The sequence below is a fragment of the Tyto alba genome, unplaced genomic scaffold (assembly GCF_018691265.1).
Source record: "Tyto alba isolate M040663 unplaced genomic scaffold, T.alba_DEE_v4.0 Super-Scaffold_13, whole genome shotgun sequence".
Taxonomy (NCBI): Eukaryota; Metazoa; Chordata; class Aves; order Strigiformes; family Tytonidae; genus Tyto; species Tyto alba.
The window spans coordinates 31,186,871-31,214,391 of record NW_024881275.1 but is presented as its reverse complement, the minus strand read 5'-3'; the positions used below and the strand labels follow the sequence as shown (position 1 = coordinate 31,214,391).

At 39.7% G+C, this 27,521-nt stretch overlaps 1 protein-coding gene across 4 annotated transcripts in view; it reads right to left on the bottom strand.

Annotated features, from left to right (window-relative positions):
- Positions 1-15,839: 15,839 nt before the first annotated feature.
- CEMIP2 (cell migration inducing hyaluronidase 2) overlaps positions 15,840-27,521 on the bottom strand; it is a 49,929-nt gene continuing 38,247 nt past the window's right edge. For all 4 annotated transcript variants that reach the window (XM_033010327.2, XM_033010342.2, XM_042787864.1 and 1 more), the window contains exons 15-24: positions 26,775-26,930; positions 25,505-25,682; positions 24,819-25,034; positions 23,910-24,118; positions 23,196-23,381; positions 21,782-22,001; positions 21,084-21,182; positions 19,724-19,872; positions 18,831-18,937; positions 15,840-18,089 (exon numbers count right to left, since the gene is read on the bottom strand). In XM_033010327.2, coding sequence (XP_032866218.1) covers positions 17,893-18,089; positions 18,831-18,937; positions 19,724-19,872; positions 21,084-21,182; positions 21,782-22,001; positions 23,196-23,381; positions 23,910-24,118; positions 24,819-25,034; positions 25,505-25,682; positions 26,775-26,930 — 1,717 coding nt within the window. In that variant the 3' untranslated portion in view covers positions 15,840-17,892. The remainder of the gene's footprint in view (positions 18,090-18,830; positions 18,938-19,723; positions 19,873-21,083; positions 21,183-21,781; positions 22,002-23,195; positions 23,382-23,909; positions 24,119-24,818; positions 25,035-25,504; positions 25,683-26,774; positions 26,931-27,521) is intronic.

The following is a 27,521-nucleotide window of genomic DNA, read 5'->3' as shown; positions in this document are numbered from 1 at the left end:
ACAAATAAGAGCACTGTATATTTTGCATCCAGGGAGATAGCTAAATCATATTAAGATCAATTGCTCCAGTACAGGTCAAACACATACTGGACAGCATTATCAGGAGCACAGGCATCAGGCAGAGGGGAGGGAGCCTGGGGCTCCCCAGCACCAGAGAGATGTCTGTAAACAATCAGGAGAGGTCACTGACGTGGTGACAGGGCAGGAGCACCGGGCATAAAAGGAGGGGCTACGGGAGGAGTGTTGCCTCCAACCTTCTGCTCAGTCAGGGCTGGCTTGAGCTGCTTTAAGGGTGAAGATACCATGAACTGTCCACTCAACTTGACCCCAGACCACCCCTATGGAAAGATTTTTCCTAATATCTAATGGAAATTTCTCCAACTGGTCCATTAAGTGGTTGTAGACAGCATCAACATGTTTCTTTATCCTTCTCAAAGCCAAGAAGACTTCAATGAGACTTAATACGTGCATTGCAGGTCCCTCTTCTCCTAGTCTGTCTTTCTAACATGGCTACATAACCTCAGAGTGAGCAAAAAAGCCCTAAAGACAGACATGAACTTCTACTGTGAAAACAGTTAAACTTTTGTATCAGCTGGCAAATATGGTAGGTGCTGCACCACAACTGCACATACAATTCTTTTCAGTGGGCCTATGTGAACATGACATTTAGCAATCAAAACATTTCACTTTTGCACGGGTCTTCACAAACTGAAAGAGTCAGGAAAGAACCATATCTCCAGCAGTATTTTTGTGTTTGAGATCAAATGTTTTTCTTACAAGAGTCTGGCGTTCACCATTACAGAACATCTTGAAGTTCATTGGTATGGAGTTTTTTTTAAGACTGATTTATGAATGTGTGATATGCCAACTCACAGGAAAACAGTTATGCCAAAACAGACTTCAGATTGTACCAAAAAGCTTATGGGGAGCACAGTTTTCATTCTTGAATGAATTCAGTGAGGAGAGGGAAGAGCAGAATATGATCAGTGAAAAATATATTAGAATCTTTAGTGGAAAACATAAAGAAAAACCTCTATTTTTCAGCCAGGTCATTAATGAAATGTTGTGTAGTTCACTTTCTCCTTTATCATTGAAGCATTCTACAAGGTAGACAGGAACATGGAGGAGTGGATAAAATAGCTGTACTTATAGTCCCTGACAGGACAGAGAGGAGAAGCATTACCACAAGGCTAACCTGTTAAAACTAGCCATTGGTGACAGCAGCCCAGCATGTCATTTAATTAGATAACAAGTTTGAATGTGGCAGGGTTTTGATGAATGCAGCTTATTTTGCTTCAAAATCCCTTATTTCTTTTCTAGGCTCAGGACTTCTAAGCATGCTGTACGAATATAGCATATATATAAATTCTTAGACAGTTTAAGTAAGGCCTCTCGCCAAAACGCTCTTCACAACAATTCACAGCAGTGGGAGAAATTTGCTGTACAAAACGTGTTGAGACAGATTCCCATGCACAAAGACGTGTTGACAGGGTCCGTAGCTGGTGACACTTATCAACTCTAACGGTCACAGTTACTTACAGAGAAAACTTAGGCAAAAAAAAAGCAGGAGTACGGGGAGAGGGGGAGAGAGGAAAGCACTGAGCTGTCCTCAGAGGAACACCCTCCCAGGTGTAGGTGTCTTCTCTCATGCAGCAGATGATATACCTCAAAACACTTTCCCATATTGACACTGCAGACTTTTATCAGGACCTGCCGGCTGTTGGTGCTTGAGCTGCTGCTGTTACCGGTGGCAGGAGGGTGCTCTGGTGTGGGCAGGGGATGCACGCCCAGCCGGCTGTTGAGCCCTGTGCAGGCACATCGCTGCGTCTCCACGTGAAAACCAGAGCTGCAGCTGCAGGATAGGGAAAGGAGGAGGGGAGGTGGGAAATTAATCTCATGCCATCGGGCAGCCCCTTCCCTTGAGAACCTGCCATAACAACAGAACAGGCGTGGGCGTGCTCAAGGCCATGAGACCAACAGAATACTAACATCAGTGTGGGAACAGTGTGGGGAAAATACTGCTCTGGGAAACCCTGTCCTCTCAGCCTGGGTGAAAGGGTATGGAGCTGTGATCAGAAAGCAGCTTTGGGGTTGCAGGTAAAAGAACCCAAGGTGCTGAGCAGCAAAGTAGCACCAGAATCAGAAGGAAAAGGGGATGGTTACAGGCCACTGACATTAAAACCCACAGGGTTGTCTGCCTCTGGCATCCATGGAAATCAGTGAGGAACAAAGGGTACTCATTCTATAAACTGCTTCTGGCTTGAGCCTCATCATTTCCCTTTTCTTATTCAAATATCAAAGCAGTCACTTCCATCAGTTCTGCAGCTGATTAGGTTGGGTTAGCTGATTAGCTGAATGCTAGCACACTAGGACTACTGATACCACCTCTTTGAAATACTTACCTGTTGCAAAATCCTGCACAATCTGCCATCCAAACCTTTTGTCTGCAGGTCAGCTTTTAGGCATAGAACGAACTCTTCTGTACAAGTCTATTTTGTGTCTAGATCGCTTTTGCAAAACAAGGAGAAAGGAACAGCAACAAAAATAAAAGATAAATACTACAGAGACAAGAATCAAAACAAAGGAGGAAAAAAGGAAAAACTATTTGTTCCATAAATTCCCTAGAACTAAATCATGATAAGAAAAATTCAATTACTTATGGAGTCCAACATAAACAGGGGAAGTTGAATAGTGACATGCATGGTTAACTTGAATAGCTTGAAGCTATTTGATGAAAAAATAAATCTTGCTTTGAAACATTTTTTTTTCCCCAAAAATCTCCATTTGAGATTTCTTTACTTGATGCAGAGCTATGTGAGAGAAAAGTTTATTTTCAGGAAAAGAAGTTTCCTCATCAATATGATATGTGATAAAGGAGGATAGAACTAAACAGAGAAAAGCCTTCTGCACCAATAAGGGGATGAAATTGGAGTTTGTATATAAAAGTCTTCATGCAAATATCTCCCATGTAAGGGAGATAATTCCATGAATCTGATGATGATCCAACTTGAGCAAATGATGAACGGAGAGAGCACCTGTAGTGCATGCTTCATGTGAGTACTGACAGCCAAAGTTACCACAGTATCCTCCAATATTTTTATCTTTGAAGTTGTATGCATTTGCATCCATTTCCACTCTGTCTTGTGGACAGCCTCAGTAACTGAACAGTATCTCTTGCCTGCAGAAAATAACATGTTTAATATTATATTATATAAATATTAATATTTGTGTTTTAGTAACTCCCTGTCTAACAGTTCTCTCCTGGTAAAAGCAGCCGTCAAAACTCTTGCCACAATATAAAACCAGAAACTGTAAGGCAAGAACACTTAATTGAGGAAGAGTTGTTACAAAGCAGCACATGCCAAATGGGATGCCTTTCCCACCGCAAGGCTTTTTCAAAATGCCATCGCTTTATCAGATCCCAGTAGTAGTAAATGGACACTGGAACAGACCCCCCAGGGAAGTGGTTGTGGCACCAAGCCTGTCAGAGTTCACGGAGCATCTGGACAATGCTCTTAATCATATGGTTTAGTTTCAGGTAGTCCTGCGAGGAGCAGGGAGTTGGACTTGATGATCCTTATGGCTCCCTTACAGCTTGAGATGCTCTACAATTCTGTGATTCTATGTGGATACGCCTGGAGATCTTCATGCCATCAGCATTGCAGAGTAACAAAGCTAGGTCTTGAGGTAAACATAGTCTGCTGCTCTTGGCTCTAGACTGTGTTTGAGAGAGTTTGTGATACAGTGTTGCCTGCTGGGTTAAACATGAGTTTAGATTGTAAACTAGTGGGCTTGAAGGACATACTTTTGTCAGCAGCCGCTGCTGGGCTGACTCAAGATTTTATTCTCCTTGCCATGCCACTCTTTTCAGGTCAAAGTTTCCAAACCTCAGAATGGAGGAGACTCTTCTCTTTAACCAGTGTCTGTATTCAACAAATTTTCATAAAGTCTTGATTGCCCTGTAGCCCACTTAGACTAAGAGAAGCAAACCTCTGCTTGGAGAATTAAGTCACATTAAATCACAACATTGAGGGCCTGGGTAGCATCTCAGCATTCAGAAAACAGGTATGCAATTTTCAGCTAGCTCCCTTTATATTATACAATGAAAAGTATGTACTGGCATCCAAAGAGTTTCTAGTAGCTAGACTTGGTGTGTGTACACAGCAGTGGATGTTATCATGAATATTACTGATGAGTGGGCTAACCAAAAATCTGCAGAACTGCATTAAAAGTTGGGAGAAGGAGAAAGGGGAGACCAGAAACTAATCATCAAGATTTGGCGGATTTGTGAACAAATTATCATGAGAAACCACAGCCAATGTTAAATGTGTGTGTGTGTGAATCACTTTCACAGATATCAGATCTAAATTAGGCAAAAGAGATTACAAAATAAATAATCACAATTTAATAACACTCTTGTACCACTTTTAAATCAAACCCTAGCCATGATCACAGAGTCTGCAATATTTGTAAAGGGAAGAACTTTAAGCCCTGAAGGAGCCATTTAAACCATTTGCGAGGAGAGAATCAAATAGGACTGATGGTTCAAATGAATGAGTATATTCAGAGTCATCAGCAGAATTAATGTAATTGATATGGACACTGCCTCTGCAGAAAGGGTGTGTAAGGAAATGAAGAGTGGGGGCAGAGGAAAGGAGCTGATGAGGAACAAATTATGAACTGGATCACATTTCTCTTTCCTGACATCCCCACCATAGCCTCCTTGCCCTCTCTTCTGCTCCATGGGAACATGCTGCTCCTTCACCTACCAACGGCCATGGCAGAAATGTGCCAGAAGTGTACATCTGAGGGGAGTCATGGGTCTCTGCTAGGACACAGGGTGTCTCTCAGACACACCTCCATGAAATGCCATTACACCAAACGCAGCTTTTTCTGCCATCTGCTGAAGCTTGATAGGGCATGGCTGTGATTTCATGGGTGCAATTTGCAATTTAACCCACAAGAAATGAAAGTGATAATCTTACATGAGCAAAATGCTACTTACACTGGCAGATTGGAGATCTAACTAATTTCTTTTGCAATGGATTTGCTACAAATGACTAGAACTCAGCTGAAAAAAACTTTTTTTTTTTTTTTTTGAGAAATCTACGGATATAAATGACAACTTGGCTACATTAATTCCATCTTCACAAGAAAGGACGGGTTTATGCCAGTCATGCCCTGGTTTATTCTCATCACTGTGGTCATCACCTATTCCTTTTCAAGACAGTACGGGTGTACAGTCTGTCTCTTTTCCTCCTTCTCCTTATGATAATGTTAAATCATTTAGAACTTCCTTAAAAAGTTAAACACCTAACCTTACTTTTCATGCCTCCCGTTTTAGACAGGCCTGGGGGTGGCAAGTAACAGGCAGTGCAGTAGGTAGGATTTCTTTGTATATTTCACAAGACAAAAAACAATTAGAAGAGTAAGCGGCAGCTATATTGTAAGTGTTCAGTGTACAGAGGCAAGACTGCTTTCTTCAGAACCAGCACTACCTACAGACTCATAAGAAGACACAACAGAGAGGCTTTTAAATTCGAATCATGAACCAATGCTGGGATAGCATGGTTTTGAACTTGCTTCATTTTACCATTGTGGCCACAGAGGTTTTTTCTGGGGGGCACTGGGCGACTGTTCTAGGCAAATGGAGCCACGTAGTGAAACCCGTCAATCTTCTGAAAGCAGCAAGGGTGGTAACATGTCAAATAAAACACAGAAGTAAAAAACAAGACATTGTTCTCACATTGTCACAGATCATCCCTGCTAGCTTCAGCTGTCATGTTTACCCCAAAATCAAAGACAGAAAAGGTCAGAGAAGTTGAACTGCTACAACACTTCCTGTGGGTGCAGTGGGTGGAGTAGGAACAATAATTAGCTAGAGGTCACTGTTGTGTGACATGTCTTTTATGTGCAGGTAGATCTGTTATTTAATATGTTGTGAAGAAATAGTTGTCCTATTAGAAGGATCCTGCTGACAGTTTCTACTAGGACAGCCTGTCAACAATGTGGTAGCCAATTTTGCCACAAAATTTTGTCCACAGACAATGCATAATTATTGTGCTTGTCAAGCATGTTGCATGTCCATGGGGCTAGGAATAACTCTCAGGGCATTTGACTTCAGTACAGCAGGACTCCACTATGTTGCCCACAGGAAAGTCCCCTTTTTGTATTAACTGTTTCTGGCATTAGCATTAGATGCCTATAAACCACAATGAGCTTCATGTTCCCAGATGTCCTTTGGCACAAGCAGTGTGTAAATGGATCACAACCAACACCAGATGATCAGCTATGTGAAGCAGGTCACTGGTCACAGAAAATAATAGGTGTCTAACGTCACAGCATCCTTTAGTACCTAGGATCCTAATCCTTCAATCTAAAGTACAAGTGACTGGGGCTCATATTTCTGCTTTGCAAAACCAGCATATTTAATCCCAGAGAGGGAGGGAAAGAAGAATGTCATTCTCAGAAAACAAATCATTTTTCCTCAGACAGACGCTACCACCAAAACCAAATGGAGATACCTTAAATAAGCTTTCCTAGCTGGGGAGCTCAAAGCAACCACTGTGCCTCATGCCAAGTTATGTAAGATCTGTGAGGAATACAAATACCACCTTTGTATACAATAGCCACTGAAAGTTTTGGATATTACCCACTCAATGCAGAAAATTTAAAGGATGGGGTAACTAGCTTGTAATAGTCTCTTTTCTTTATCCTGTCTTCATCTTTTCATTGTTAATAGCTACAAATATATGTGCCTGAATGACTGATTGATCTTGTAAGGAATGTTATCAGCTATCTGAACTGTCTCACATGAAAGATCTCTTTCTGTTACTACTCTTTTATTGGCATTTTCTGTGTAGCAGCTGAATAAATTGTATCAGTAAAAGTGCAACTGGCAAGAACACCTTTGCTCCCTCTTCACACAAGATTCGTTCAGTTCACACCGTTTGAGGAAGCGGGGTCAGCCTCGCAGCCAGCTCTGTGACGCCCGAGATGTGGTGGCTGGTATGCCTTTGGGTAGAGCCAGGGCACACGGCTGGCTGGCGGTGGGTGATGCTAATGGCCTCGCTGCACCACAGGGCACCATCTCACGCTACCTCTGCCTCTCATGACCCGTCGTAGCTGTGAGATGCTCACCATGAAATACTCCACAGCAGACCAAGCTGGCATAACGCTGGACATCCCAGCCCAGCGGGAGACAGGCAGCAGAGACCCTCTTCCACCTTCTTTGTTCCCCACTGCTTCCTCATTTCAGCCACTTCCTAGTGCCTACCTACTTGCTCAGTGGTCGAGACTCAAAACGAGCCTCAGAAGCCAATGTGTCAGTGCCAAAATGCAAGAGCTGAGCCCAAAAGGAAGCTGGGGGCTGGCTGAGGCTCGCAGCATGGGCTGGCTCCAGGAGGAAAGCAGGGTTGTCAATCCTACTGTCTGTCCTGGCCTCTCCCACATTTAATTGCAGTGGAGGTGGGTTTGGTGGTTTTGCCCGTTGTGGGTAGTAATGCACAGAAGAGCAAATTATGCTTCAGTGATTTGTATGCATCGGTGAGGTCTGGGAGTTTTGAAGGAGGGGGTTTTGTTATTCTCTGATATAGCAGCTGCTGTAAAGTCTTTGTTAAAATGCCTAAGCCAGGGGTTGTACTGTGGGAAACTGTGTTACCTGAGAGGAAAATAGCCTGAGCCTTTATTGAGCTAATTTTCCCCTACAGAAAAGTAAGGAGGTTTGTTCATTTTGTTGTTTTGGGGTTTTTTTGAGGGTGTTTGTTTGTTTGTTTTAATATATTAATTCTGTGAAGTGTTTTTTCTCACTTCTTTCCAGTGTTTTAGCCGCAATGATCACAATGATGAGGCAGTGATTAAAAAGGAGAATAAGTAAATCCTGCACCTATAATCATGTGATTTAAGGACTGATGCTAAACAAAAATGGTGTAATTTTTTTCCTTGCTCAAGTGGCCCAATTAACAGATTGAGTTCTAAGCAAGGTCACAGTGCCCTCTGCTGAAATATAAAGCCCTACATGAAAAAATAAACTTTTTTTTAAAACTCCAAACTGACATAAGAATAACATAATTCCTACTCAACATATAAATGAAAAAGTAGTTTTGAAGTGTTATTTGGGACCTTATGCTTTCCCTTCACAGTAATGTAGCTGGGAACAATTTTGACTCAACTTTGTTGTCCTGCTGTGTACGCTGTGCAGCATGGGTCACAACAAAAACCTCAGAAAGCATTGCTGACTCTACTGATACAGACATAAGTGCTAGTGGAAATGCCTTTCCCTTACATAGAGAAAAAAAAAATGGTAAACTGGTGGCAATCTTTTAAACTAGACAGTAGAAAGTCCAAAAACTTGATTTTTATCAACGTTCTTTAGATTATATCTGTACTGAGTCAGTGTTTAGCCTCGCCCTTCCATTGGAAGAGGAAGGGTTAATAATAAGTGTCAATTTGCTGACTGTTTTTTTTTTTTTTCTTAATGGGTGTGGGAAACCATGATGACTAAGAACAGGAGAGAGAAGAACATCTAATGGATGTTTAAGGCTGAACTAATGTCAGCTAATGAGCTTTAGACATTTGACATCTCGAGAAAAACTGATTCAGGAGGAAGAACTCTGGAACAGGCAAGGAAGAAAGGACTCAGATGGCAGAGGTGGAAATGGCCTCTTCTGATATGCCATGCCAGGAAATGCATGGGGCCTGAGACCCTGCACAGTATTTAAAGAAGGTATGTAGGCACTGGATTAGGAACAAACAACTCTGTAAGGTCTGCTGCAGCATTTTTGGAGCAGGCTGCTATTGGCAATTATCAGCTGGCACCAAACATCCCAATGCAGTTGCCAACCTCTGTCTCAGTCTGAACTTTTGAATCCGATACTGAAAGACTGAAGCTATCTTTATTGCACTCTTTAGAGGCCACAGACTAATAGCCATTACTCTGATGCAAGCACAGCCTTAAAAGAAAAAGTATCTAGCTAGCAAAGAAAACCAGGCTCCTACCTCCCAAGTGTGTTTAGTTTCTCTTGGTCTCCAATGCATTGCTGTCGTATTTTATTCAGAAGGCAACAGCTTCTGAGGTTTCGCTGTTGTGTTTTTAATTACAATGTAAAATGGCAAGCGAGCTATGGCAGAGCTATCTGAGAACATCTTTGCTGGTTGATGAAATCATGACCCTCAGTCATGCTGAGAGACAGCCTCTGATTTTACTCAACAGCCTACTCACAGGTTTTTGTTTGAAGATGGACATCTGTTGGAGATTTTCAGTGGGGAACATCTGGAATTTAATGCTCAAGATGGAGTGGGAGCTAAGAGGCAAGAAAAATTTCTTCTTCAGTAATTTGTGTTGTCTCTTTTAATTCCTCCTTCATTTCCTCAGTGCTCCCACCCAAGATACTCTTTCATCTGTGCTCACAGCAACCCACGCTTTACGTTTCTTAATGAGACACTTGGCAGATAGCTCCAACTAAGTTCACCCAGAGGTTATTCTAATTCCCTCCATGGAGATTTCAATTTAGAGGCTCACGTTAACCCATTAATTAAAGTGACCCCTTGTTTATTATAGCAACTTCGCCTTAATCAATTAATGTGATGGCAAGCCTTTCTTTGTTGCTTTGCCAAGCAGGGAGATCTTGTTAAGAAGATGCAATACCTGCTGGACAGATGCCAAGTAGTAAAGCAATACCAGATCCCTGACATTTGGCACTGCCACTTCTGCGTCCAAGCATGGTGGAGTTGCAAACACCCCAGCAAGCGTCTGCTCCTCCCAGACTGGCTCCTGTCAGCTCACCGTTGCTGGCTGTAGCTGAGACACACCAAAACCACCTTTTTTTCTTGGGGGACCTTCTGTCTGTTTCCCTTGAGTGCAAGACCACAATATGCACAGGAGGGCTTTTTCTGTATCTGTTGGTAGTGCTTGTAAAATCTGTAGGGGTAGGGTTTGGTTTTGCACATCACAGTGCTTTTTGTTTCGTGAACATTAGCTAACTGGAGATAGAAAAATGTAACTTCCCTCAGTCAAAGCACTCTATAACCTCATGCTAATCTCTTCTTGAACAACTTCCTTCATAAGAGAACTTCTCTTTTTCCGGTAGTATCTCAGGGAAATTTATTTTGATAGCAGATATATTCAGCTGCCTGCATTTATTTTTCCATAGCCATTACCTTTTGATCTAAGTATCTGTTAGATGAGAGCATGCATTACTCTCCATCTGAATCAGAGGTGACAACTGCATTGAAAGCTCAAGTAATTGCTTCTCTGCAGCTCTGTAATAAATTATGCTGTCACATGACAGAGGAAGGAAAGCAGTAGCCACTGTACTTGTTTTGTTTGCTCTGCCACTGCCTTGGCCTAATACACTCTGTTCCCTGGCCCCTTTTACGGAAGAGCCGTTTCCTGCACAGGAACCCATTCCTGTTTGTGACATAATTTATCTGAAAAAGAAAAATCTTACCCGTATTTACACACATTTCTTTCCTAAACTTGTCCTCTTCCATGACGAATCAGCTCTCTTTCTGGGTATTCTGTGATTCTGCCAAATTTTCTCTGGGACAATCTATATGCACGGAGTGAAAGAATGGATGAGCTTTGGCGACTTGGCTGGAAATTAAACTATATATATATATAGCTACTGTCTCAGATTGCAAAACCAGCCCTGAAGATCTGAGTACCCCATTACTAATGCATCATGTATGTACATGTGGACTGCATTTTCATGGTACTAATGTAATTGGCTTCCCACCTTCCAAAAAAAAAAGATATACCTGTCTCACATGAAAAATAAGCCATACTATTGTAAATGTATCAATGCTAAGGAAGGTGCTGACAAATCTGCAAAAGAGTCAATGAACACACACAAAATCCATACTCCTCCCTACCCACTGTTATATTGGGAAAGAGTTCTGTTGGGGTTTTTTGTCTCAAAAGTCTCACTGATGACTACTCTACATGTAGTTGATTTCATTAACTGTATAAGAAGGAACTTTACAGATCCAGTATAAGAACTTGGTTTGCAAGAAGTAGAAGTTAAAGCAAGAGTTAACAGATTACAAAAGGAAAAGCAGAATTAAACACTCTCTTTAAGCACAAATTGCCAAATTACTTCTGCAACAATACTCATGAACAAAAAACCACACTTGCATTCAAGCACTTGTTCCTATGACCTTAAACTCATGTAGCTGATTATTCACAGGTTAAGCATTTAGGGGATAACAACTTTAAAAAATTACAAAGATGTCAAGAGCAATGACTGTCTTTAGAGATCAAGGATTTGCCTGCACCTGTATTGTTGTGTCTCTGCCTAATATGAAATGTCATCTCATTCTGTACTTTTGCATTAGAGGTATATTGTAGCAAATGGCTACAACAACTCTGAAATAGAGTTGACCTCTGTTCAACTTTATTACTCTTGCATAACATTTCTGAAAATTCTTAATGTTTACAATCAGGACACAAAGTGTTTGAGTCTTTTAAGTCCTTGATCAGTATTTGATTAACCATAGGCATGGGTTCACATATTTGTTTTAGTGCATGTATGTGAGAGGGAAAACATGATTTTGACTCAGACTTACAACACAATGTGCTCCTAACAGAGCATTTGCTTCCCTATTAGGCTCTTCGTCAAGACTTCATGTCCTGGGGCCCTCCAGCAAAAACCTCCCTTAACAACTTTTGTATAGATTCCTGACAATTTGCAATGTCATCTACCCTTACATAGATCCTGAACACCAGGCTTTCACAGGCAAAGAGGGGAACTGTTTGCACATAAAAATATTTTTGTAATTTTAGGATCTACTTTGGGATATGTATTAATACAGTCGTCTACACACCTAAGTATTAAACATACATAAACCTAGAAACTGCAGTTTACTTAAGACCTTGGTTTAGTACTTGTATAATCAGTAACTTCTAGGCATATGCTTATTAATGTGAACTTAATTTATTAGCTTAATTTTAGAAGCTGGCTTGTATGTCACTATTAATGATGTCATGGAGTTTGTGTAGGACTGCTCGGGGCGAGGGGGTGTGGGGGGAGGGAGGGAAGAGTGCACAATGACTTAAGTGTGAAAGTAATAAAACCAAAGCAGCATAAGAAAAAAACCCCAGTGAATTATTCCTATAAAGAGTAGATATCAACATTTCTAAGTTTCATATGATACTCAGACTAATTCTATACTCTGGAGTGTAAAGTGTTTAATCAGGTTCATTCAACATGATAGATATGGAAGAATTCAAACCCACCCTGACTCCCAGATTACAAAGGTCCCGTTTAATGCTCAGCAAGCAACACTGCACACAAAAATAGGCAGTGGAGATCAACATTTTTACGCAAGTTCTGTGCTGGTGATTCCTTCAGTTTGATACGAGCAGTGTCTCCACACCTGACGTTTATTTGCAAAAGATATTTCCACACATCTATCTGATCTTGAACATGTTGCTACAGTGTGAGTCACAGGGACAAGAGAATTTAATGGAAGTAGTATATTTTGGGTAATGGCTCTGTTAAAAGTGACAGATTATATATTGAAACTCAAGTCAGGCTGGGTAGACTAAAAGAGTGGGAAAACAGGAGAGGTCCAACCCACTCCCCAAGGTGCTTTGGAAAGAGAGTTAATGGGGAAGGATGGACAATTACTCAGAAGAATCCACAGGCAGAAAAACATCTGGAATAGCAGAAATAGAAAATTCTGCAGGAACAAGGTACTTATCCAGAACAGCATCCTAGATCTTCTGGACTGAGAAGGAAGTGCTGAGAACCATGTCGCTACAGAGCAGGAGAAAGGTATGATAGCTTATAGGGGAAAAAGGACAGCAAAAAATTTTTCTTGAACCTTTATTTGTATTCTTCCATGTCCAACTATTAAGCCTCACATGAGCTCTTACTTTATGTTCGTCTGCTAGCTAGCAGAAGGAATCCAATGGCAATTGTGCATGCTGCTATAATTCATGTGAGTATACATACTTGTATCTTCTAATACTTTGTATTTCACTGTTGAGAAGGATAGAAAAATCTGGTATCAATATAGGAATATTAAAAAGAAAAATTTAACCCAGAAGATGCTGCAATATGGAAATTTATATTACATTATTTAAAAAAAATATTAAAAAGCAAAAAAGTACAATATATACTATTGAGTGATGCTCATCATAGAATCATTTCTCAGAAACAGAAATAATGAGACCACATATAACTGTGGTGTTGTGTGCTATTAACTGAGAACATGCACCAGTCATTTGCACCAGAGATGGAAGAAAACTATTAGCTCATAGTTCACACCCTGCAGATGGAGTAAACCATCTTCTGCTGAAGAACCTCACAGATATTAAAAAGACGACACATCATCATCTGAGATCCATCCCTAAAGCTACCAATTACACAAAACACACCCTGAACTGATCCTGGTATATCTGTTGAAAATGTCACTGGAAATGCTGTGCAGGAAAGATAGTTGTATTTCTGACTGTTTATAGAAGTTCTAGTACAGCATTATTACTTATAAACTTGCACACACACACACAAAAGTAATCTTGAAATAGCTCTTTGTTTTTATGTTCTGTTTGGAATAAATTATATATAAAGACAGGCCCTTGCATGTCCTAAGAACAATTCCTCAGAAAAAAATTATAAATCAGGATATTCAGCTGTCACCCCATTTAACTTGGACAAAGATGAAACAAAGAATTTGCCTTGAAGGCATGGCAATTAAGTCTGCTTTGTACTTCTAAATACAATAGAGATCAGAAAGGGGGAAAAGTTGGCCTTTAAGGATAAAGTTTATACAGACTGATTACTTTGAAATTTCTCTGTGATCTGATCAAGCAAGTTGCTCACTAGTACAGCAAACGTGGCTACCACAAACCATTCAAGAACAGCACAAGTCTCTCTTAATTTTTTCAGTATGGGTTAAGGGAAAGATGCAAGAGCAGGCACAAAATAACTTATCAGAACAGGATAAGCTGATCTCATGAGATCACCACATTGCTCTCTCCCAAAATTGCTCCTATTGTATCCAAAACCTATTTATTTTTCAGAGTTTCATCACATAAAAAAGGAAAAGTGGACTTCTATGACTTGCCAGTCCCATCATTCCATCATGCAAGTCAATAGCCAGACAAACTTTTTTTTTTTTAACCAAGTTACAATTGCTAATACAATTTAATATGCAAAATTGCAGTACTCCCAGGCCATAAAAAGATCTTATCTCAAGCCGAAGGTGGCTTTATGTACTTCAATACTGAATATTATTTTAGAATTTTAACTAGCACAAGACACAGGAAAAAAAGAAGGCGTTAGAAAAGGAAAATGTGCTTGTAAACTCTAGGAAAGGACAGAACCTTCCCCTAAGTGCTAGAATAGGTATGACCAGAAGAGGTGGAAAAGTAATTACTGGGAAAAGCTCACATACTGCTTTTCTTTGCACTTCATAGATGTTTGGACACTGGGATGATACCAGGACCACCTTAAACAAATACAGCTGTGATGTTACCCTTTTGACGTTCATTGGCCACTGCACCATACGATACAGTTTTCATCAAATCTGGTGGACTGGGCTTTTCAGTCAGAGCTGGGGGACTGGCCTTAGATGCACACCCTTCCTATGTAATGTGACAAGGAGTTGAAGGTAAGCAGAGGAAATCACAGAACTTGCCCTCAACAGAAAAAACTTACTTTCATGTCCTAGGTCAGAAGTTATCTCGGGTCTTAGGTGTCACTGCAGTCCCACAGTATGCAGAATTAAGTCCATCTTTTCCTAAAGCATGTCCTAGCCCTCATCCTGGCTCTTTAGGGATGGGTCCCCAGCCCCCCATCTAGTGGATTTTCAGTAGTGCCTTTGGCCAGAGACAGTGCCTTATTGATAGTACACTTAATCTGATCCCTGCTCCAAGTAGTTTATTTATTCTTTAGTTGTTTTTAAAACATTGTAACAGTTACAAAATAAAATGGAAAAACAACCCGTGGAGCAAGAACATGACCCAGACGTACCTTAAAAAGCTCTAACACATTACATTAGAGCTTTAAACTTGCCTTCCTTTCTCTAGCCCAAGGAGATTTTAATTTCTTTACCGCAGAGTGACACTATTTGAGTAAGGAATGGAAATCAAACTATCTGTATACAAAGCCTGACCACAACGAGGCAATCACAATGCCTTTTGGACCTGGCTTGGGGCAGAAGTGCCTCATTTTTAAGATCTCACTGAGCTTCAGGCATAAGGTAAAAAGTGTGTGACAGCCCTTGCAGGCTGCAGCAGCTGGTGTGTTTGGAAAAGAGAATTCGGTAGTTTTAACTACACACAACCACAGCAGCACCCAGGCTGGCACTCACACCTCTGGAGATGGCCCAGGACACTACATATCTCAACGCCAGGTCAGCTACAGCTGCTCCTCCACAAAGACTCCACAGTCTCTCTGGCAATCAGTTCCGCTGCCTGATCCCTGGCTCAGTAAACGTTTCTCTTCTGTTTATGTGGAATTGCCCGTATTTCCATACGTGCCCACTGCCTCATGTCCTGTGTCACTGGGCACCATTGAGAATAGCCCAGCTCCATCTTCTGCACTCCTCCCCACGTAGTTACAGACACGGTAACAGCCTTGGCTCCCACCACACTGAAATGACTCTATACACACTTAGAAGCTCAGACTTTGACAGACTTTGGAGACAGGCCTGTAACTTGTCACCATTGCCACCTCCTCTCCCAGTATTCCCAGCTTGTCTCTGCATGAAGAGTAGGATATGCTCCATGAACTACACAGGTCTACCAGTGTTTGAAACAAAATAGTTTATAGTATTCACACAACATGCATTACAAAATTACTTGATACAAGAACAGAAGAGACAAGCTTTTATTGCCTTGCCAGATGTAAAAATTTATTTATGCTGTTTATCAAGTGTTTAAATTTACACAAAAGACAACACTTCAACTTCAGTTGCAACTGTCCATCAGTAAACCCTACATCAGAATACCCTTAACACTTCCAAATACAATTTTTACAAGATGGCTTAGAACAGCAGAATCTCATAAATAATGGCCAGCTTCACAAGCCTGAAGGTCACTACCTCGTCAGTATTTCTCTGCTGAGCATGACCCACAGAAGAGTGGAAGTCTTAAAACCATTTTAATCCCCAAACACTATCACTACTGCACTCAGAGCATTTAAATCACATTGCCCTTCCTTAGTAACACCAAACATTATAGCTAGTCTTAAAGATTTACCACATCTCCCCCTAACTTTTTTTTTTTTAAACATAAGAGAACTGTGCATCAAAACAACTGCAAAATACACAATCATCCATTTGGTTTGGTTTTACAATAAAAATAACATCAGTCATCTATTTGTTGTGTTGTGCTCCTTTCCCTTCCCTTCTCACTTATGAAACTACACTAGACCAGGCAGTTTAATTGTAGCACTGAGGTAGCGTATTTTAATTGAACAGAATAATAGGTCTGCTACTGTGCCTCCTCTCCTTTAAAGCACACACAAAAAAATCCCCACAGTTTTTCAACTTCTTTGGAGAAGATAGGCATATAGTTAATTTCTAACATCCACTCCCTTTTGAATTCAAAGCACAAAGCATTGATGAACAGTTGATACATTACACCAGCTAGAATGAATGAGAACATATACAAGAAGAAGGAACTATGTCAGTTTTATTAGAACTATGGTTACATTTTAGATCTATGGCACCTACTGTTCCCTATTATGAAATGCATCTTTACAGTCTCTGAAATTTAATTTTAGAGACTAGGATCTTGAAAAAGGGCAGCTGTGCCTCAGTCCTTCTAAATGCTTTTCACACTATATGCAGGAAGGGTCAAATAATTGCAACAAAACCAAAAGAAATCAAACGGACCCAATACAAAAATCAGTGGGAAGTAGCAACATGAGTATATTAAAAGATTCGAAGTTAGGGCAAAAGATATAACATGCCAGAATGAACTGAGAGCACTTGCCACTCACTTAAAAGTTAGAGCTGGGAGAGCCTAAATAAAAAAAAAAAAATAAAAAAAAAATCACTGCAAGAGTAGCAGCTTAGTTTCATAACAAATTGAGAATAACAGTATCTCAGCTTTGCCCTTCTGGCTAAAAGCTTTATATGAAAAAGCTGAAGCCAAGTTGTATACAAGACTGCAGCCAGTCTGTTGACCCAGACTGTTCACTGAACTAAGTCTTACAGACACCTGTATATTTAGGGATGAATAGTAGACAGTGACTCCAAAGAATGGTAGTCATTTTCTGCTCTGTGTGCCACGCTGGTACACATAGCCTTGTTAAACTCTTGCATGGTACACAATCCTCACCCAGCCCCAGCCAAATCTTTGAAATCCCCCTCTCCACCTTTCATAAAGCAAAGCAAAAATTTTACTGCAGTTAAAAGCCCTTGAGTCAGCTGCATGCATACAGGAAATTGGTTTTTAACACCTCGGAAAGCAAATTGAGAATATAACTGAGCTGACTGCTAAAGAAACCCTCAGGAAAACACCCAAACAGATGAGGGAAAACACGTAAGTTATAATGACCAATTCAAGTTGTTTATGGAGACTTTAATGTTAACCTTTCAAGTAATCCAAGATGCACTCCAACACCTGCTATCAAAAGTTTAAGGCTTTTATGAACACCCTCTTACATACAAAAGGAGTATTAAACAGAAGGAAATTGTTTACAGTAAATACAAACATCTGAAAAATCTCTGAAACCGGTTTATACAAATACTAATAAATTTTTTAATATTTTGTACAACTAAAAGGTGCACAGATTGGCATTCAAGCAGTCAATGCTGGCAAACATCTGTCAGACAATAACATGATTTACTTGGATAACAATATAGTTTAAAATGCCATAAATTAAAAATAAGTTAGTTCACATTTTTCTTCCCCAGCTTTTATGTACATCTTAGTCTTTAATAAGATTGTGTAGCCTTCTTCAGAAGCTCGAGGTCTTTCCGTCGACTTTTGATTGCTCTGGCACAGCCATACTCTTCCAGTTGTAAAGGGATATACTTTTCTATCTGAACAAGCCCATGCCCAGCAGGACCAGTAAACAGCTTAATCCAGGATGGCTTAAAGTTTCCTCTGAAGCCCAGAAAGGCCAGGCTTCCTGTGATAAAAACAGCTCAGTGTTATTGATCCAGCCAAGCCCATCCAAATACAACTCAGGACTTCTCGGGAAGGGAACGGCATGCTCCTCTGAAATGCTCCCAGATTATTCAGGACATTAATTCACTCCACCTTCACGCACACCTCGCAAGGAAATACTGATTTGCAATTTCCTTTTTCAATATTCAGTATTAAATACTCCGAAATATTAATTTGAAAACACAGTTATCAGGTCACTTATAAAGCCTGCTTTCTCAGTCAGGACTTGTGCCAGGGCCTTGAACGGATGAGGGCTACCCTCAAAAAAACAACAGCTTCTCATCTCTACCTTCAAATTTTGTTAGAACAGGACATACTAGTCTGGCACAGGAGACAGTTTAAAAATAGATTTGCTGGGTGAGGCACAAAATAGATTTGCTGGGTGGGGCTTTGGGAAGGAAGATCTGGGGCTCTTTTTCTGTAATGCAAACGTACAAAGAACTGGTAGTCACTTCTCTGCTTGCAACAAGCTTCACATGATGCCCTTCAGGGCAACTGGGAAAGGTTTTCTGCCCCATCTGCTGAAGGGCTGCCCACCCCACCTCTCAACAAGGCCTGAAACACAGGAGCCCACACCAGTGCAAACTGGCAACCATCCTCTGACAGCTGCATCCTTTTCACACACCCCATCAGAAACCCACCATGCCAACACAAACACAGAGACCAAGGCGGTGTCAAAGAAATGTGCAAAATTTCCACCAACCGTTGCTCTGAAGATAAGGCGGTTTGGCTGTCCCCAGGGACATTAAGGCTTCCGATAAATTATTAGGAATTGCTACATCACCTCTTGTGCTCAGTAGAACGATGGACCTGCAGCAGAAACAGTGCAAAGACAGCAGCTACTATAAACATAAAGTTTTCTTAATATTCTGCTACATGCTTTCACAGCTAGCTGGCCTCATAGTCCGCTCTTAGAAGTACTAGTGCCATGTCATTTTGACATGGAAATGGACAACCTGCTCTGAAATCAGTACTTAGAAAAGCACCCACCTAGAATTTTGTTTTTTTGAAGCTGACTTAAATTTAACTTCAAAATCATTGAAAAGTGTTACTTAAATATAGTTTAATATTTTGTATCAAAAAATCAGGTTTAGATATTGAAACAAAATTAGAATATCAGAATGCTGATTTTTCTGACACTAACTTTTTCTCTTTAACAATAAGCAATTTTCTCCCTAGACAGGGAGAAAATGGTATATCTTGTCATGTAGTTCTTGTCCTTAGTAATGTTTGTCCGTAGTAATAAGGTTCTTAAGTGACCTTATTAAATAAAAAAGTATTCTTGTTTTAAGCAAAAGAACTGTTATTACATGATGTTTAGTGAAAAAAAAACAACCTATTTTTGAGGTGGAAAACAGGCAGCATTTTAAGTGTTTAACAGGAAAATTTTAAGTGTTCAAAATTTGAGTTGCTTTGTTTTCTCAAATAAGGCTAGATTGTCTGTGCAAATGCTCCTATACTTCTCCTTTCCTCTCAACTTAGACACGTTTTGCTCACTTTCAGTGCTCCCGTATAGACATCATTATTTAAGTCCTGGTTAGAGAGTAGAGCTACAGCTAACTAGACATACTGGTAATAACTGGTCATTACACGTACCTTTGTGGAATTTCAGATCTTAAATATCCATCTACACTTTTAATGTCCACTCCAGAAAATAATTTATTTCGCAACACTGTGCCAAAGCAAGCATCAACTACAACAATAAGTATACCATTATCCTTGAAGGAAAACATAGTGTCATTGACCTGAAGGGAAGAAGAAAAATAGACAGTAGCTTTTTCTTTATTTCTTAAAGTTCATATGAATGCAACAGTGATTAACACTGCACTCAGTGTTAATCTTCATCTAGTTTAGACACAGTGGTGTATTCATTTCCTTACAAATACTTGCTCCTCCTCAGCATCTCAATTTTCCCCATTGAGGGGAGGCTTTCAGCAGGACTTCTGAAGTTGCACAGGAGCCTTCAGTCCCAGGCTTCTACACAGACATCATACATTTCAGATGACTTACTACCTGCTTCAGTCATTGCTCCTGCTTCAGGAAGCTAAAACTTGGATACTGAACCACCTGGACTTCTTGGCAATAGTACAGTTAACCTGTCTTTGCAGCAGCCCAGTTCCAGCACAGCCTCTTCCTAGGGAGCACTCTTACTGCTTTGGATATAGCACACATCCCTGCAGAAGTTTTCAGCTGCTAAGGTTATGCTACTCATGTGCCATCTGTCTGTCTTAACTGAAGAGTTTTGATATTTCAACCAAGCTAACACATGTCCATTGCAGAATGTAAGCCACATAAAGACTTTAAGCTTTGTGGTGCGAGGATGACTGCAAATGCTATCTCAGCATCACATGCAAGTCTCCTTCAGCATCTGAATAGAAAAGTTGAAGTAAACTACTTTTTATACAGTATCACATCACTAGACTTATTAGCACTGCATCAGAACAAATACAGAAATCTCCATGGATTCTTTAGTAATTGCCATTTTGAAGGAGTTTAGCAAAGCTTAATGGCTTGAATGACTCATCCCATTAACTCGCTAATCTGTTAGCGTAAAACCAAGTTCAACAATATGGATTTAACTATCAGGTTGTTCGTTGTTTGTTTTTGTTTTTGTTTTGTTTTGTTTCTTTTTGTTTTGTTTTGTTTACAAAAGCAGATATCAATAAACGTATATCCATCCAGATTTCAACATGAATCACAACATTTTAAAGTCTCCCTTACTAGTACCATTTTCTCTCCAGAAGGAAAGGATTCAAATACAAAAATGGAGCTTTGAAGCCTAATTTTCTGAGGTTAAAACATCAGCTTTTTCACTGTCTGGTTCTTAAACTATGAATCAACATTCTTCATTCAAATGAAGAAAAGTGCAGTCAGCATTATGTAGAGCTGTACAACTGTTGCAATACAAACTGCTAAAAAGAAAGGTAGTTAGAAGAAAACCATAAGGAATACTTACAGAAATAAATGCTTGCTGACCTCTGTTTAACTCTTTTTTACCAGATGAATTAATCTGCACAAGGAGGTAGTTTTTGTGAGGATCGCTGGTGAATACCATCTGGATATCAAACAAAACATGTTAAGTACACATATCCATGTCTTCAATGCTATCATGCCAGACAATTTATAACAGACTGCCCATGTTCCAAAACAAATGTATCCATTTGTCAGTGGCATTATTTATGGTACTAGCAATACTAACAAATATTATCATGTATACTGTAACCCATTTTACTCCTTACTTTTGGCATTTTTCTCAGCTCGTATAGCTAAAATGGTTAATGCAACTTCAAGTTCATGCTAAGAAGCAAAGACCCAAAACCAAAGAGAGATTGGCCAACAGCATATAGATCTCTGCAGCAAAGCTATCCTATATGGAGTGCAGACAACACTGTAGTACAAAACATCAGATCTACCCATGTCCCTTCTCCGCAGCACTCAGTGAGAGGTGAAGGAGTATTTTCCAAAGAATGAGAACTGAAACCTTTGTGCTACAAGGGACTCCCTGCCTTCTAACACACAGGAGATTAACAACATGACCATTGTTAACTGGTAGGTATGGTATTCTGTGCTGAAAGACTGAAATTCTGCCTTAAAGTGAGTAGACAGCAACACCAATTATACAGTTCACGGAAGTTTTTGCTTAATTTATTTTACCTGAGTTGTGCCGCATTTTGTACATGGTACAGTAGTTTTTACTGGCATCTGCTTTACGATGGTTGGTCCTTGGTAGTACTTTGGGTAAGCTTTTGCCATGCAGTTACTGATCCCTTTTGCTGAATCTTTGGTCACAATCTTGATCCTTTCACATCCCTGAGATGAGCAATAACTGTGACCATCCCGACTGTATTTGGCTTGAAGAAATAAAAACAGTAATCTGTACAGAAGGGGGAAAAAGAATCTAGATCAATTGCTGGAAAAGCAGGCATTTATGTTAAAACTTCACAGCTATATTTCATGATTTTCAGAAGCAGAGAAACTACAATGTTCACTTCTGCATCATTATTCAAACTTTTTCAAAATATTTACAGTTTACTAGAGTTAGGAAGTCTCTAGTGACATATCTGAAATTCCCAACAATTAAAGGAGACACCACGAGACATTGTTATGAATGCATATGCTTTGAAAGAACAGCCACTCCTCAAATCAGTGACTTGCAGGAAACAAAAAAGAAACCACAGAGCATAAATATTTTATTTGATCATAGATCTTGGGAGATACCCAGCAGTAACTGTTTGGATACTCAGCTTCACCCACCAGCACTGGACAGTGTAACTGTACTGTTGCAAATGCTTGGAAATGCAATTTAGGGGATAGTGGTCATTAATGTTCACAGTACACAGAAACTGGTAATTCTTCTATTATGTATTTGACTGTTATCACTGTAGCACTTAGACAAAAGAAACGTAAATGTCTTTTCAAAACCTACATTCATCTCCATATTTACTACAGACAAAGTAACAGGTAAGGGAACAAAATGAATAATGAACAAATTACAAATTAAAGATCAACATTCACAAAACACACAAGTGACGTATGCAGGACATTTTACTCAAAGTTGACTGTATCATAAACCTCTCAGAAGGATCTCAGTGGCTTTTGTCAGAAGTACTTTTGAAAGAGGAACTAGGAATTTTAAGTACTTCCAAGAAGGCTGAAAACTGAGTAGGATTTTCAGAAATACATTCTTAAAATGTTCCAGGAACAGAAAACTTCTTCAAAATTTCTAGAATTTTCAGTTTAACAAGAAGGCACAAATTTTCTTTGCAGACTTAAAAGTTAATTCCTGAAAGACACTGCTTTGCAGCAACCCAGATACCACATCTTCCCCAGGCATGGGGTAGGAAATATTTGCAGCAACTGTGGTGCCCTTGGAAAAGCATTTCAGTGACAACGACTGTATTCTGGAAATTCGAAGTCACATAAAGTATTCTTTCAAATAGGATCTGGGCTCCTTTACAACAGATTTTCTCTTATGTGCAAGCCTCAATCAGTTGCTTTTAACATTATCAAACTGGACATTTTAAGGTTAAACATCATCTTCCAATAGCACCAAGCTACAAGGAGTTACCCAGTACTGTTGTCAAAGTAAAACTTCTTGTCTGATCGATTCTTTTCGAGATCCATCATTGAAGATACAGGCATGTAGCGCTCTACCTTGCTTGACAGAGCAGATGACCGCCTTTGAAAGGTTTCCAATACTATAACAAAATCTGTATTTGGTTGATAACAAAGACCAACACGAATCCAGTCATTCCTGAAAAGAAAATAAAATGTATGATTCACCATTGAAACTGTTTAGATGACAATACGCAGCAAACGGATCACTGAAAAAACAAGTACAGGAACACAAAAAGTTCCCAAACACTTGTACAGAAGATTTTTCTTCCCCTCTCTACACAAACTGTTTCATTAAATGTTCTAGTAACTTTGATACTCTCAGGAAATATTTGATTTCATACTTTAGACATTTCATAAGCTTATGTGACAAGAAAATCAAGTAAGCTAAACTATTCAACTCCAATTCTGCTCGACCTCACTATTTGCACGTTTTCCTCTCTAAAGGATTTTCTTTAAGACGTTGTACTGGACTAAAGTTTAACTTTAGGTGCAGGTCTGTTGCTTAATCTCTTGCTTCTCATACTTTAGTATTTGTAATTATGAAAAAAACCCAACCCAAGATCCAGTCTCACTGATGGTTGCAAACTCTCAAACATGCTAATTCTGGAGGACATTACTTCAGTATTGCCTTATGGACCAGTGACATGAAAGAAAGTAAACATACTTGTTGAAGTTAATAAGATAAAGATAGGTGACGTTTGGAGCTTTTCCATTCCAATGGATCGTGTAACCCTTTTGGAGCATAACTACTGGCTGGTATTGTTGAAAGACAGCTCTCTGATTAATACCTCGAAGAACCATGGGATTGGCTGGGTACTCATCTCGTACGATAGTCATGGAAAGATTCTGTCCATTCCAGGTTTGGACATAAACCTACATATTAAGGAGGATGAAAAAAAAGTGGAAAGATTTGGACACTGTGCAAAAGGAAATGAAATAGTGAAGAATAATCAGTACACTGTTAGCCAAAACACTGCAATCTGATATTCCAAGTTATGCAATACACAAATATCGCCTGAAGAGCATCCTTATTTGAAAAGCTATTGTAGATTTTTGCCTGGTTTACAGACAAAAAAAGGGAGGGAGGGGAAAAAAAAAGTCTAATAGAATCAGCTATGGTACTTGGCCAAACTTATATAGAACAGGAACCAGAATGGGAATCAAACCTAGATGACATTTTTATTCAGAAAGTGGTATTTAACATTCCCATTTTAAAAAACCACAACCCCTTAGAAAAAAAAAGCCCCTTAAAATCTGTTCTGTGAGAAAAAGACAGACAGAACTCCAGTGGATGAAAACACCTCCAATACAAAAATGTTTTAGCAGACAGGGTTGCAACAAAGAACTCCTGGCATGCATACACATTTGGTTGTATCTTATAGCGTCTAATACTGAAGGGAACACAATATACACAACCGGCTGAAAAGTGTAATGTGCATAGAAGTATTTTTAAAAGGTCAAATAATTTTTAAATCCAAAGATAGGTAATTCTGTAGTTCTTGTGGGGCCAGGGGGAGTGCAAGTTGTTCGTATTGTAGATTTGCCCCAAACAGAAAGCCACAAGAGTACTAGCCTGCGCATAGGTTCCACTGCAAACCACTCCACTCCATTCTGTAATATTAATGCATTTGGGATGTTGAATCAGGTAGTTATCCATTCTGCCCACATAGGTATCCCTGTAGTCAGTCACTGAACCATCTAGATCATGGAATATTGAATTCTTGTCACCATCCAGATCTCCTTCTTCAAACCAGGGACCAGGTTTTCCAAAGAATACTTTCAAAGAAACCTGGCAAAAAAAAATTATTTTTTTTTTCCCAGGTGAAGTACAGACTAACATTTGTACATGTGTAGAAACACAGGAATTTGACAAAGTTGATTAAAAACCTTATGGCAAGGTCAGTGGAATCTTGCAAAACCGACATTCTGATTTTTAGTAATAGGGTCAGGTCAGCACTTGCTTCCGAAGAGTGTTAGTATTTGCAGTTGAAAATTCATTACTAAGGATATCCCCAACCTTACAAAAATATCCTTCCAGCTTTACCATTATCCATGAAAGATATTATTGAAACATACCCTACATCTCCCTTGGTATTATTTTTTGCTCAGGAAACAAAGGTACACCTTGGGTGGACTCCAACCAAGAATGAAACTCTAGAGTGGGGATGTATGGCAAAGATGACCTAAGGCCTTTTTAAATACGGCAAGAAGAAAATAAATCTATTTGCAAGAATAAAAGAAACCTTGTAATAAACTTACATTTGGACCAAACTTCACAAGAGAAATGTTGTTTTTTGGTGTCATCTGCCATGGATTTTTCATCAAGAATCCAACTGCACTGGTAAATCTGTCTGGAGTTGGCACAAAGTTTTTGAATGTGCACTTGGTAAGGTGAACAGGTCCATCATAAATTTGAAAGCCTCTGATTGGAAATGTCCTGTTAATGCAAGCAAATACTTATATCATCCTATAACAAAACCCAGAATAAGTTTGACTCTGTCAGGAATGCACTTCCTTGCAGAGGAATCAGGAAAGCAATATTAAGAGAATGACTTGCAGGTTAGATCTCAGTAAAAAGGAAATCTTGTTTCTACACTTATCTAGTGAGTCAAAGAATCCACCATCCTGTTGAATTTTCCTTGCATTTGCAAACATGTCCCTTTCCCAATACAAGAAAGAACAGCAGGAAAATAATACCACTTGCTCCTTGACTGGTCATGGCAACTGGGAGAAGTTATTGTAGACTGGAGGAAAGAAAATGTCACTTCTAACTTCAAGAAGGAACATCCAGGGAACTGCAGGCTGGTAGGCCTTAGCTTGATTCCCAGGAAGGTGATGGAGCAGTTAATCCTGGAAATCATTTCAAGGCATATGAAGGGCAAGAAAGTCATCAGGAATAATCAGCATGGACTTACCAAGGAACATTCATGCTTGACCAACCTGATAACTTCTGTGGTGAAATGACTGGCTTAGTAGCTGATGGGAGAGCAGTGGACATGGTCCACCTAAACTTCAGTAAGGCTTTTGACACTATGTCCCATAAGATCCTCATGACATATGGCCTGTATGAGAGGACAGTGAGGTGGACTGAAAACTAGCTGAATGGTTGGACCCTCCTCCTGGAGGCCAGTAACTAGTGGTAACAAGTATCACAGCAAGCCAGACAGAAAAGAAAGGGTCATGGTCACAGATTGGGATTTGTCCCAGACTGTAGTCTCTAGTCCCAAACTGACCCTTGAAATCCTTTTACCTGAAAGCTTTTTCTTTCTCTCTTCCAGGACCAAATGTTGTTTAAGACTAAGGTTTCATTAAAGTAGGAAAACTTAACTTGCTATGGAAAAGCATCAGATGAAAACTAACTCACGAAAAAGGCAAGAGTGATGCAGCTACACACAAAGTATTAAAAAGAAAAAGAGAACGTCACCTTCAACAGAGTCTTAATCTCTCACAGCTCAAGACAAGCATTTACATCTGACACAGAGAATACTTCTTTTATCATTTCTACTTCCTTCACTCCTTACATACTTACCGATTTCTAGGCAGAGTGCGTGTCTTGTTGTCTATTCCACCAATTCCTGCGTATTTATTTTGGCCACCTGGAAACCCATAATTCTTGCTCTCACCTATGAACAGTGACTCAGATACCTCCTGGCTGGCACCTTCATCATTTGGGAAGCTCCCATCGCTATCAAAGCAACATCAGAAATAAGATTTTAGCCAAGACTCTGCAGCAGATGAACACTAAGGCATAATCCTACTTTTATTTCTGTAACGGTTCTCCTAAAGTAGAGCCATCTAGACTTCGTTTACAATACACAGAACAATAAATTGAATCATTAACAGTTATTACAGGCTGTTTGAAACACCAGCAGAGTACTGAGCATTACATTTTCATTCTCCCTTTGCAGTACAGCATTCTTCCTTTACAGCTTACTTTTGCAGTCCTAGAACCAGTTTCTCATAACCTAAATGGCAGAAATTTTGGCTTACTACCTAAGTTATTTGATTCTTTTTTATTAGAGAGACACTCTGTCCCCTCAAACTGCTCATCCCCTTTCTTTTTCCAAACAGTTGAAAGGGAGTAATGAAAAAAAAAAAAAAAAAATCAAAACTGCCTAAGGAATCATCCAATACCAGAAATATTGGATAAACATAACCCTTCTGGTGAAGAGGCAGCAATTGTGTTGTAAACCAATCACAGGTTGAATTAAAGTGTAAGCTTTAGCAGCTGTGTGAGTTTACAGCCTTTATAACATCATCTGCACCACTGGAATTA